The 13,420-nt window shown below is 48.9% G+C and overlaps 1 protein-coding gene and 1 pseudogene across 1 annotated transcript in view; one reads left to right on the top strand and one right to left on the bottom strand.

Moving 5' to 3' along the window:
- The window catches only part of SLX4 (SLX4 structure-specific endonuclease subunit), a 51,042-nt gene extending 42,286 nt beyond the window's left edge, over nt 1-8,756 (top strand). The window contains exons 15-16 of the mRNA XM_056536039.1: nt 123-470; nt 7,526-8,756. Of these exons, the coding sequence (XP_056392014.1) occupies nt 123-470; nt 7,526-7,853 (676 nt within the window). The 3' untranslated portion in view covers nt 7,854-8,756. The remainder of the gene's footprint in view (nt 1-122; nt 471-7,525) is intronic.
- A 4,323-nt stretch (nt 8,757-13,079) lies between these two features.
- On the bottom strand, nt 13,080-13,170 carry LOC130289970 (U2 spliceosomal RNA; annotated as a pseudogene).
- Between the last annotated feature and the right edge of the window lie 250 nt (nt 13,171-13,420).

A 13,420-nucleotide genomic window follows, 5' to 3' on the forward strand; every position in this document is an offset into this window, starting at 1 on the left:
CTTTAAAGGGGCACTAGGACATTTTCACACAAATGTGAAAAACGCTTTTTCTCCATTTTTTTTTTTTTTTTTTTACTTCTATTGTGTTTTATCACAAACTTAAATTTTATTCTTCTGTCTAGGTTTGGTGTCCGGGCGCTCCCCAAGAAGAAGATGGTGCTAAAGCTGAAAGAGATCTTCCGCTACACCCATCAGGTCATGAGCTCCGACTCTGAGGACGATGTCGCGTCATCCCTGCCCCATCGCAGTAAAGGCAGCAGTGCAGCTCAGGGGCTGCAGAAACCTCCTCAGGATAAGCAGCGGCCTCAGAATGTTACCAAGGGGTCAAGCGGTTCTCACATAGGGAGGAAAGGGACATCGGTGTGCGCAGCACAAGAAGAGGACGCAGGAGACGATCGACCTCTGACAGCATCGCAAGAGTCTTCTACATCCTCCGTGGCTGCCAGCGACACGTCCTCCCTATCCCAAAGGTAATAAGGAGCCGCAGAGCAGGAGCACCCACACTGTTCATACTGTATTACTATTGACTGGCGTCTTGACTACTATTCCTCTTAGGTGTGAGGAAGCAGTAAAAAAGGTTGGGGCGCTCTCTCTTGGGTGATGGGGGGCGTGGTAGGATTGTCAGAAACCACTGCACTCTAAGTGGTGTGATGTCCCGCTGAGGTTATCAATGGTGACAGCACCTCACCTGGCGAGTGTGAAGTAGAAGGTAGTAGCGGCAGTTGTGCTGCTCGAGACCCCCTGTCCGTAACCGCGAGGGGGTATGGAAATAATGAAACCAGGAAAAAGAGAGGAAAAAAACGAGGGTTCTAAATGAGCGCTACCGCTGGAATAAAAGGATTCGGAACGCCAATAAAGCACAGGACAGTTTATTATGGTTTAGAGCAATAGGACAACGCGTTTCGGCACCAGCATGTGCCTTCTTCAGGTCCATAAAACAAATCATTTCGGCGTCCTGAAGCCTGTGTTGTGCTGTTATGGCGTCACAGCACAACACAGGCTTCAGGACGCCGAAATTATTTGTTTTATGGACCTGAAGAAGGCACATGCTGGTGCCGAAACACGTTGTCCTATTGCTCTAAACCATAATAAACTGTCATGTGCTTTATTGGCGTTCCGAATCCTTTTATTCCAGCAGTAGTGCTCGTTTAGAACCCCCATTTTTTCCCCCTCCTTTTCCTTATTCCTCTTAGGTGACACTGCAGTGCTTTATTTGCAGTCAAAAGCAATCCTTATACGCAATACTATCTGTATCGTGTTTTTGGACTTGTTGGAGTATGACCACCGGGTGGCGCTCACAGCCTTTGAGGATTCAGTGATTAAATGCAATGCATGGCTTCCCATGATGCATCTGTGGTCAAATTAAATTCTTATACGTGATAATAATAATTATCCGTGTGGAGTATTTGGACTCGTTGGAGTCTGACCACAGGGTGGCGCTCACAAGCTTTGATGATTCAGTGATTAAATGTAATGCATAGCATTTATTCTCGCCATCTACAGTGCAGCATATGCGGCTGCGGCAGACTAATCCTTCTCTTCACTGCTCCTGCAAGATAACTATAGTGCAAATAAAGAACCAATAGCAGATCATATGTAGCTTACAGGCTAATATTATAGGTTTGCAATTTTCAACCCATGATGCAAAAGTTTAGGGGATCTTTGGGGCACAGCAGGACCATAGTGGGACATACTACAAAAGGCTTGTTCCCTAGCCGTAGGACAGTGGTCTTCAACCTGCGGACCTCCAGATGTTGCAAAACTACAACTCCCAGCATGCCCGGACAGCCAACGGCTGTCCGGGCATGCTGGGAGTTGTAGTTTTGCAACATCTGGAGGTCCGCAGGTTGGAGACCACTGTCGTAGGGGGTTTTCATGTCTAGGCATTTGACATTACTGATCTGGATTCTTTAGTGATAACACATGTTGGGTTATCCCTCCCTATGGGTCTCTTTTAGATAATTGACTCTATTCTACCTGTAGGTGGCAGCATGATATTGTAGTTGTAATTATAAGGGTAGGGTAGCCTGTGGCAGGGCATGCTGATACTTGTAGTTATGTAGAGCCACAGGTTAGCAATCACAATACATTTTTCTCGGTTGCTCTTCATTGTGGGGAAAACCAATACTGATGGGTATATGCTCTTGCCACTAGGTGGCGCTGACACTAGGAAAAAAAAAAGTTGGCTCCTCCCTGGTAGGATGTACCCGCCCACTGGAAGTGAGGTAATCAGTTTTAGCTAGTGTCAGTAGGAGGCAAGACACATGTCTGGGAGCTCCCCAGACCTGGTCTATTATTTTCTAGTTAAGTACGTATATACGGAGTGGCAGCCTCTCTGTACTGGAGCTTCTGTCGCCGCAGTATACAGCGTACTGCAGACGCTGTCAATCAAAAAATTCCAACTCCATATAGGAGTGTTCATTATTGTTCTAGGACTGTGCTGCATTTTTTTATGCACTACATGGGACCTTTTTATAACAGTATTTTCAATAAACGTGACGTTTTAATAATAAACACTAATAAGGCATTTTTCTAAAATAGGGGTTTTATACCCCGTCACCTAGGTAACTTGGTGACTGGGGTTTGGTGTATTTAGTTGTGATATACCCCTCTCCCACCTTGGGCACTTTTGGTTATGTTACTCCTATTGTTGTGGTCTCCTCTGCTGGAACCTGCCAGGTCTGCTGCTGTCGGCCTCTATAGGCATGTCAACCCTCTGCCTTCTGTCCAGAACATCCCTGCGGGCCGTTTTGTGGCCGAGCCAGCCCCTGCCTGGGTTTCTCCCCAGTACCTGACGGTAATGCCGGCCTGGGGCGAGGAGCATGGCACTGCCTGATCTCCCACATGCGCCAACGGGGCACAGTGCATAGAGTATGGGCCGTCAACCACTTACCGCCAATGGCCAGCGCATGGTGGTTGTACCCTGGGTCCGGGTCCCCCACTGCCCCTGCTCGCCTCGCTATGGCAGCCTGGCATGATGCAGCGTGGCCTAATTCTGGCTGAAGACATCGAGGACAGTGTCCGCCTTGGAGCATGCTGCCCTCTTGTTGGCATGTCCAACTGAGTCAGTGAACTCTCCGGTTCCTGTTTCCCCGCAAGCCACACAATCCTCTGCAGGATTCCTAGAAGGAGCCATCTCCTCACTTGGGCGAGTGCGGTCCCCAGAGTGCGCTACTGCTCCCCCTTCCCTGTCCGCCCCAGGTCCCACGTTTCGCCTGCCAGGGCTTCCGGGTGGGATCCTGTTTCCCGGCCACCGGCTCTCATCTGGTTTGCCATGGGACGGGTTCCCGGTGCTTTGCTTGCTCCCCTGGGAGCTATCAGAGTCTAGCTTGACCCACGGATCTGATGTGGAGCAGTCCTCTCGTACAGTTGACATGGTGGATGGCTTGATCATGGTAATCAAGGGCTTCTCACACCTACAGGACCCTGAGACTGTGGACTCCGTTCCAGCAGCCTCCTTCCGCCGCTCTCGTCAGTCTTCTAAGACGTTCAGTCCTCATGCTGAATTGACGGGTTCTGGACGTGGCCTGGAAGCATCCGGAACTCTGTTTCCAGAAGCGTTCGGGACTACAGACACTATACCTGTCTCTTCCTGCCGGGTCTCCAAGTAGACATCTCCCCCTGGGGGATTCTCCGGTGTCCCGTCTGTATAGTCCGCCACTCTACCCCTGGCCTGAGTTGGTCCTACGACAGGGTGACCCTCTCTAATACTGCCTCTAGGCAGCTGGTTCTGCCTTTCCTTTGATTTTCGCCTTGACCTGGGTCACCAAGGCGTCCTCGGCTGAGCCTCTGAACTTCCCCATGGGAAGGTGCCTCACTCTGCAAATGCGGCAGTTTTTGTTTGAACTACATCCTGGGAGTTGTTAAGTTTTTTTGTACGGCAATTGATTTCCGTTAGGGGCACAGGGCTGACCTATCTGTGCTGTGGTCCCCTTTTCGCCGCCGGCCAGCGCCTGCGGGTGTACCCTGTCGACTGTGGTTTGTACGTTTTCCGCCTCAGCCGCTGCCCGATCACTGGCAACTGCGTATACGGCTGGCTTTTCCATCCCGGACTATTAGTGTGGGCATTCCCGAAGTGTGCCTCTTCAGGTACAAGGGACTATGGGCCAGTCAGCCGGCCGTTAGTCTCACACTGCCGGATCGATTGCCGGGTCCTAAGGAGTAAACCTGCGGGTTCAGGAGACCCTTTCCTGGGCAGCCAAACTGTGTTCTGCGCTCCTGTCACGCACTTATTGCGCCACGGCTGGTGTTAAGGTATCCCGCTGGCGGAGTGGAGTTTCACATAGGTGGCCTCTCATGTCCCATGGGCCCTATACTTTCCACCATAGTCTGCGGGGTCTCCTTCTCTGTTAGTTCGCCCATCTCCGGCCTGTCACACCCACCTCTGAGGTTTGATAACCCACTTACAGTGTGAGGGTTGGAAGGATTGGCCCTGTGTGTTCAGTGATCCCTTTAGCCAGTCTATGTCTGCTTGGTTTCTTTATTCTCCAGGTCACCTACCCATACCTGCGGCACAGGCAGCTGTTATCCGGTAATTCAGGTTCCTGAACTGTGGCTCTGTGTGTTTCCTTGACCCTAATGCGGTGTCTGCATGGTTCCCCATGCCCCTTCCATCCTGCAGCTCCTGCATCTGCTCCTGTAGTTTTGGTGCCTTGCGGCATGCCCTTGGTGGCTCCTCTAGGAGATGGGTTAGGGGAATTGTCTACAGATCCTTGTGAGCTCTGCAGCTTCTCTGTGCCCAATGTCTCCGGGTTTCCTACCGAAGTCCCTACTTTTCTATGCTGGGCCCAGTCGACTAGCCGCTGCCTTTAGGCAAGGGCCGGAATGGCTCGGTTGTCACAGCGTCTGCCTTTTATTCCAAGGACCAGGGTTTCGTCCCTTTTTGGGATGTAACTCCTCAACTGTATGTTGATGTGCATGCACCTTATTGGCATTTGTAGTCTTTTGTCTTACCTAGCACAGGTGTCCTGGTTTTATCAGAGGATGTGCACTGCTTCTCCATGCCTTGGTATCTTTTTGCAGGGGTTGCTATTCTCACCCTCTGAGGCTCGGCTACACAGTGTCTGCCTTCTCAACAACTGGCTACTGCCATTGTAGTGCCTTCTCTCTCCCCTTTCGCTGAATTCCTGTTCTGAGCAATCAGGAGGGGGTCCCGCCAGCTATGTCTGTGCTCACTGCTTTCTATTACATCCAGGCACCTCCCTCCTTTCTTAGTTGCCTGCTGTTCCGCCAGCCAAGGCATTTTCCTTTGCTGGAGGGGTGTCTGTGGTCATGGATGGCTCAGCTGCGGTGGTCTGGCCCATCTGTGTTGTGGTTCCTGCCACCACTTTCCTTCTCTCTTGGTGGAGACCTCCTGGATGGTGGGTCCATTCTTCCTTCTTATTTGGTCAGTTGCGCCGCACTTGACCCTACAGTCTGCTGGAGTAGCCTTTCGGTGCCTGGCACCTGGATGTTCCGGCTAGGCTCCCTTTCCCCTCCTCCCTCCGGTTCTGTCCTGTTGGGCCTTTGCCTCTGGGTCTTCGGGTCCGTTCGAACCATTGGGGTCCAAGGCTTGTTCTCCTTGTTCTTCCATCTTAGTTCGTGTTCTCAGGTGCCAGAGAGTTTTCTTGCATTAGGTACACTCCTGGATGCCTGGGGCATCTTTCTCCCTTGAATGGCCTTCCTGTTCTTGGGGCCGTAGTGAGGACTGGAACCTGGGGCATGCGTGGCACTCCTGCCCAGCTCCTTTCCGCCTTCCCTGGGGCGGTCTCACTGTACTACGCTACTTCTAGTCTTGTCTCAGAAGGACATTCCCCGGCCATCGGGTCTTTGGTCTCTGCACAGGATGGTTTCTTCCCTGGCGTCCTCCCTCCTCCATGGGTTGTGGGGGCTTCCAGATGCTCATTCTTGCCCCGGTTGCCTCTCTGCCCAGGGCCTCGCCCACAGGCTTTGCAGCGGTTGTGGTCCAGTCTCTGGACTGACTCCCTCTCTCTCTCTCTCTCTCTCTCTCTTTCTCTGGTGGTTGTTTTTCCCTCCCTAGGGGACTGCTTTGGTGCGTCCCATCAGTAAGGTGTCCCCCAATGAAAAGTAGATTTTTTTGTACTCACCGTAAAATCTCTTTCTCGTAGCCTTCATTGGGATACACAGCACTGGTTTTTTTTTTATCAGAGTTTCCTTTCTAGGGTCCTTCGGACATGTCTTATTGGCTTCTCCTACTGCTTTGTGACAAAACTGATTACCTGACTTCCAGTGGGCGGGTATATCCTGCCAGGGAGGAGCAGACTTTTTTTGCCTAGTGTCAGCGCCTCCTAGTGGCAAGAGCATATACCCATCAGTATAGGTGTCCCCCCAATGAAGGCTACGAGAAAGAGATTTTACGGGGAGTACAAAATTTTTTTTTTTCTGCACCATATATTCTATCCATGCAGCTGTAATTAGGCCAGTGTTTCCTAAACGGGGTGCCTCCAGCTGTTCCAAAACTACAACTCCCAGCATGGCCGGACAGCCGTTTCAACAACTGGAGGCACCCTGCTTGGGAAACACTGTCATATGGGCTCCAGACCATTCCCAGCCTAAGGCCTGAGGCTGTCCGGGCATGCTGGGAGCTAGGGATCGACCGATTATCGGTATGGCCGCCCACCGCACCGTGATCGCCCCCCGACCCGCCGCACCGCGACCGCCCCCCCCCCCCCCCGACCCTCTGCGTTGCACCCCCCACTGTAGTGCTGGGCGTTATACCGATATGGATTTTTGCCCATACCGCTATACCGGTCGGGCCCCTCCCCCACCCTCCTAGTCAATTAAAAAAAATTAATAAATAAACTTACCCGTAATGGGGGTGGTCCGGGCCATCCATCCTTCCTTCCTGTAGTGTCCGGCGCCATTCCGGGTGGAGGGTGAACCGGTCCGGGCTGTCCTTCTTCTCCGGGGGTGCTTTTCTCCACTCCGGGCAGGCTCCGGCCTAGTACGCTGCATAGACGCCGCTACGCCGTGACGTCAGGTGCGTAGCTGCGCACGGGCGTCACTGCGCAGCGTCGTCTATGCAGCGTTACTAGGCCGGAGCCTGCCTGGAGTGGAGAAAAGCACCCCCGGAGAAGAAGGACAGCCCGGACCGGTGCACCCTCCACCCGGAATGCCTCCGGACACTACAGGAAGGAAGGATGGCCCGGACCACCCTGACAGGTAGGGGGAGAGAAGCGGGTGGTGGTGGCGGCGGCGGCGGCCTATGGCCCCGCAAAAGCCACTGCAGTGCATTGATTTAAAGCGCCCGCTTTAAATCAATGATCTGCAGCGGTGTCGAGGGGGGATAAATAGCCGATAACTTATACCGGAATATCGGTATAAGTTATCGGCTATCGGCCCTAACCTCCACCGATTATCGGTATCGGCCCTAAAAAAACGATATCGGTCGATCCCTACTGGGAGCTGTAGTTTTGCAGCAGCTGGAGGCACCCTGCTTGGGAAACACTGCATTAGGCAGAACTCACACATACTTTCAGGCCGCCCCATAGAATGGCTTCATTCTCACTATTTTTTTTTCCCATAGCTCCAACACCAATGAGTTTGAAACGGCGTTCGCAGACGAAGATGACGATGAGCCGGTGGCAGCCTCCCAAGCGGCCAGCAAAGAGGCTCTGACAGCGGATGCCGTGAGGAGGTTCATCGAAGCTCGGCCCGACTTGCACAGGCAAATCTTACTATATCAGCCCCTGGACCTTTCCGCCCTTCATGCAGAGCTCAAGCTTAACGGAATCAAAATCGCCGCCGGAAAGCTGCTTGACTTTCTGGATTCGCACTGCGTCACTTTCACCACCGCCGCCGCCCGCAAGGAAAAGCAGAGCCGCCGGAGGAGGAAAGTGGGGAAGCGCCACTGAGACTATTTCAAGGGTATCTCTATAGGAAGACTGTTGCCTAGCAACTCTGGGACTTTATTTTTCTTTTGACTATTCCTTATGGTAGCCACAGAAAGTTGTCAACTGCTGCTATAATGTTTTGTGACAATGTCATCTGTGGCCCCAGGACTTAGGTCTCCAAACTGTGGCCCTCCAGATGTTGCAAAACTACAACTCTCAGCATGCCCGGACAGCCAATGGCTGTCTGGGCATGCTGGGAGTTGTAGTTTTGCAATATCTGGAGGGCCACAGTTTGGAGACCATTGCCCTAGGAGCTGTAGCTGCTGCCTCCATTAAAGGGGTACTCCGGTGGAAATTCTTTTTTTATTTTTTTTTTAATAATCAACTGGCGCCAGAAAGTTAAACAAATTTGTAAATTACTTCTATAAAAAAAAAAAAATCTTAATCCTTCCAGTACTTATTAGCTGCTGAATACTACAGAGGAAATTCTTTTCTTTTTGGAACACAGAGCTCTCTGCTGACATCATGACCACAGTGCTCTCTGCTGACATCTCTGTCCATTTTAAGAACTGTCCAAAGTAGGAGAAAAACCCCATAGCAAACATATGCTGCTCTGGACAGTTCCTAAAATGGACAGAGATGTCAGCAGAGAGCTCTGTGTTCCAAAAACAAAAGAGTTTCCTCTGTAGTATTCAGCAGCTAATAAGTAATGGAAGGATTAAGATTTTTTAATAGAAGTAATTTACAAATCTGTTTAACTGTTTAAAAAAACAAAGTTTTCCACCGGAGTACCCCCTTTAAAGTGCAGACCAGCTGACCAGGCAACTATGCAACACCAGACCCTAATGAAACCTTTACAGATTTTAGGTGGGAATTTTGTTGCCCAGGGAACTGTACCACTCCCCCCCCCCCCCCCCCCCATCATTCTCACTTTTGCTTCTTTTGCCGCCACTTTTATACTTACAGGGGGAGATTTATCAAAACCTGTCCAGAGGAAAAGTTGCTGAGTTGCCCATAGCAACCAATCAGATCGCTTCTTTCATTTTACAGAGGCCTTTTCAGAAATGAAAGAAGCGATCTGATTGGTTGCTATGGGCAAATGGACAACTTTTCCTCTGCACAGGTTTTGATAAATCTCCCCCTTGGCGTACAATAAAACTACGGATCAGTGGAGTCTGTTACATATGTAAAAATTTTAAACACGCATGAGTTGTAAATTATGTATTTTCAGTTTATTTTCATTTTATTTGTAATAAATATGAAAAAAAATAATGAAATTGTGAGTAACTGGACAAGAAGGGCGCAATGCCTTATTTTCCCCAGGTGGTGGCGATGTAGGGAAACTGAGCACTTACTGCAAGGTTTTCCCACAGATTACAGCTGATCACTGGGGAACCTAACAGCGGGATCGCCTACGATCACCTTAACCTGGGAGAGGGGGTAATCCTTTTTGTATGCAAAATAAATCTATTGTACTATTGAATATTTCAGTAATTTTTCCTGTTTCTGAAAAGTATAAATATTGCAGTTTTTTTATGTTGCAATTTCATATAATCTCAGTCTAATATGTCTGCCCAGAGGGAGTTGTTGCAAAACTACAACTCCCAGCATGCCCGGACAGCCGCTGGAGAGATCCTGTTGATAGGCCCATGTGGTCACATGTCCCCAGGTGTGTGGGTATTGCCTTCCATTGTAGGACATGCCATCGTGCAGGCCCCGCCACGTCGTATTCATACGTAGCAGTGTTGTGACAGCTCCAGACGTTGCAGTGCAGCAGCTCGGTGATCATACACTCATCTACGTCTCCTTCCTCATGTGGTTTGCTACATCCTGACTGTGACCTGTGTCAGCCGCACAGCTATTCTTCTTTCATTATATTTTTATAGATGCAAAACCTCCTACGTGTAACTATGAGTGTAAAGATCGCCATCTAACTGCAGTCTGCAAGGTGTAGATCCTAGATGGGTGTTTCCCAACCAGGGTGCCCCCAGCTGTTGCAAAACTACAGCTTCCAGCTTGCCCAGACAGCCAAAGATTATAGTTTTGCAACAGCTGGAGGCACCCTGGTTGAGAAACACTGTCCTAGATCATACCCCTATACCAGTGTATCCCAAAACTACAACTCCTTGCCTTTGGCTGTCCGGGCATGCTGGGAGTTGTAGTTTAGCAACAGCTGGAGGCACACTGGTTGGGAAAAACTCACCTATACCCTACAGCTGCTTAATGCTGGTCTGTTTTGGTAACATCACTGAATGGTTTAAATTCAGTCATGAAATGTGTACAACACTGTCAAATCTGGATAAAAGCAATGGGTACAACTGTGCAGAGTATTTAAAGGGAACAGTTTTGTTTTTTAACCCCTTAAGGACGTATATTTACGTCCTCCGCGGGGTCATATCGGGTCGGTCCCGTCGGCTATCAAGGCCGGGACCCGCAGCTAATACAGGACATCACCTATCGCGGTGATGCCCTGTATTAACCCTTCAGACGTCGAAAGTGAAAGTATCCCGGCTGTTCAGTCGGGCTGTTCGGGACCACTGCGGTGAAATCGCGGCGTCACGAACAGCTTACAGGACACCGAGAGGGACCTTACCTGCCTCCTCGGTGTCCGATCGGCGAATGACTGCTCCGTGACTGAGATCCAGGCAGGAGCATTCAAGCGCCGATAACACTGATCACAGGCGTGTTAATACACACCAGTGATCAGCATGAGAGATCAGTGTGTGCAGTGTTATAGGTCCCTATGGGATAACAATGATCAGTATAGAAGATCAGTGTGTGCAGTGTTATAGGTCCCTATGGGATAACAATGATCAGTATAAGAGATCAGTGTGTGCAGTGTTATAGGTCCCTATGGGACCTATAACACTGCAAAAAAAGTTTAAAAAAAAGTGTTAATAAAGATCATTTAACCCCTTCCCTAATTTTCCCATTAAAAAAATAAAACATTGTTAATAAAAATAAACATATATCGTATCGCCGCGTGTGGAAATGTCCGAACTATAAAAATATATCATTAATTAAACCGCACGGTCAATGGTGTACACGTAAAAAAAAGTCCAAAAAGCGTATTTTTGGTCACTTTTTATACCATTAAAAAATGAATAAAAAGTGATCAAAAAGTCAGATCAAAACAAATATGGTACCGATAAAAACATCAGATCACGGCGCAAAAAATGAGCCCTCATACCGCCCTGTACGTGGAAAAATAAAAAGTTATAGGGGTCAGAAGATGACATTTTTAAACGTATAAATTTTCCTGCATGTAGTTATTTTTCCAGAAGTGCGACAAAATTAAACCTATATAATTAGGGTATCATTTTAACCGTATGGACCTACAGAATAAAGAGAAGGTTTCATTTTTACCAAAATATGCACTGCGTAGAAACGGAAGCCCCCAAAAGTTACAAAATGGCATTTTTTTTCTTCGATTTTGTCGCATAATGATTTTTTTTCCCGTTTCGCTGTGGATTTTTGGGTAAAATGACTGACGTCATTACAAAGTAGAATTGGTGGCGCAAAAAATAAGCCATCATATGGATTTTTAGGTGGAAAATTGAAAGGGTTATGATTTTTAAAAGGTAAGGAGGAAAAAACAAAAGTGCAAAAACTGAAAAACCCTGAGGCCTTAAGGGGTTAAATCAACTGGTGGCAGAAAGTTAAACAGATTTGTAAATTACTTATATTTAAAAAATCTTAGTCCTTCCAGAACTTATTAGCTGCTGGATAATACAGAGGAAGTGTATTGTGTAGTTCTTTCCAGTCTGACCACAGTTCTCTCTGCTGACACCTCTGTCCGTGTCGGGAACTGTCCAGAGCAGGATAGGTTTTCTATGGGGATTTGCTCCTGCTCTGGATAGTTCCTGAGACAGACAGAGGTGTCAGCAGAGAGCACTGTGGTCAGACAGAAAAGAACTACACAACTTCCTGTGGAGCATACAGCAGCTGATAAGTACTGGAAGGATTAAGATTTTTTTTTATAGAAGTAATTTACAAATCTGTTTAACTTTTTGGCACCAGTTGATTTGAAAACCTTTTTTCGCCCCTGGAGTACTCCTTTAATTAAAGGGGACCTGTCAGCATGAACAGCATGCTACAACTGTCTGCAACCCAGTTTACGGCATTGCAGTGAATGGAGCCAAGTTGTAATACCACACACAACCTGAGGACGGGAGTGGTGCTGTTTTACTATTCCTGGAAAACGCATTTAATGATTCCTACATTGTGTTCATAAAGGCCGTCTAATGTGTACATCTGTAGAAAATAATCTTATATTCCGACATGCGCTGTGTGTACTGTGTACATTAGGGGTAATTAGTCACGGGGGGGGGGGGGGGGCAGGTGTCCTCAGGCATCTAGTAGCCGTCTCATGTGATAAAATGCAGCAAGTGTGAGTGACAAGCCAGACGGCATCTTCATCATCCTCTCACATGTGCCCAGATGTCCCAGAGTTTGCATCTATATTGCGCTGCCCCTTTAGCAGAAGAAGGTGGGAACCTCTGAAAGGATTGAATCAACTTGGGAGACTTATTTTATCTAAGAACCGAGGAACGTGCTCTCAAATCACCTACGGTGCAAGAAAAAGTGCAAACGTGTTACACTAAAAAAACGTGCACAGAGGATGCGATTCTATCTGCAAGGTTCCAGGTTCGATGTCCCTTTCTGCCGAAGCTACTAAGGGACCACAAATGCTCCCGGCATCCCCCTTGGCATTAGCCAAGGTATCTGCCCACAGAGCCGATAAAGGTAGGTACCCTGCCCATACAGGAGTTCCCGGGGTTTTTGCAGGGAGGATCAGAACCTAATGGCCACACACATCTCCCCTAGACCGCCAGGAGGACACACAGAAGGGCTACCACATCCTAACAATGCTGTGAACACACAACACGCAAAAAGTGACAAAAAAGAAATAAATAAGTGAATGTGTGAAGATATATTGTCTGGACATCCGGCCGGATCTATAAAAAATGTCTCAGATCCTAACCAGAAGGCCGGGAATCATGAGGTGAGTGCCACAAGGTGCAGAGATCATGGTGCCCGTGCTTCCACTCAGTGAGCCAGTACTCCCAGTTAGTTTCACCACCTCGGTGTCACCGCTCCCAGAGGCACTAAAGTACCTCGGCTCTACACCCTCTCAGCGAGACCCAGAGGAAACAGGTCACATCGGGGCAGGCGTTGAACTGATTCCTCAGAGCCAGCCCCGGAATGCCCCGTACACCTGCTCCGTACCATGCAGCACCCATCCCCTTCAGCTCCACACCGGCATCGCCTGCCACCAGCATGAAACTGATAAGAACAGATACTACACTTGATCTGAGCCAAAAGGCCGAGAAGCGATGGGAGACTTTTTTAGCATCTGGATCGTTGTTGCTTGAGATTTTGTTAGAGAAGAGGACTCCATTGGCTTGTCAGTCACGCCTGTTGAGATGTGGTCACTAGTTGCCCTTCCCAATGACTAGTTTGCCCTAATTCATGTAGTGTGGGCTGGAATAAGTGTCTCCAGACTGCGGGAGCTCTCGTTTTGCATGAATCCAGGGTTGGGAAGAGATCCCCATCCTCTGTCCTATCAGGAGCATGCCCAGACATTA

The sequence above is a fragment of the Hyla sarda genome, chromosome 8 (genome assembly GCF_029499605.1).
Source record: "Hyla sarda isolate aHylSar1 chromosome 8, aHylSar1.hap1, whole genome shotgun sequence".
Taxonomy (NCBI): domain Eukaryota; kingdom Metazoa; phylum Chordata; class Amphibia; order Anura; family Hylidae; genus Hyla; species Hyla sarda.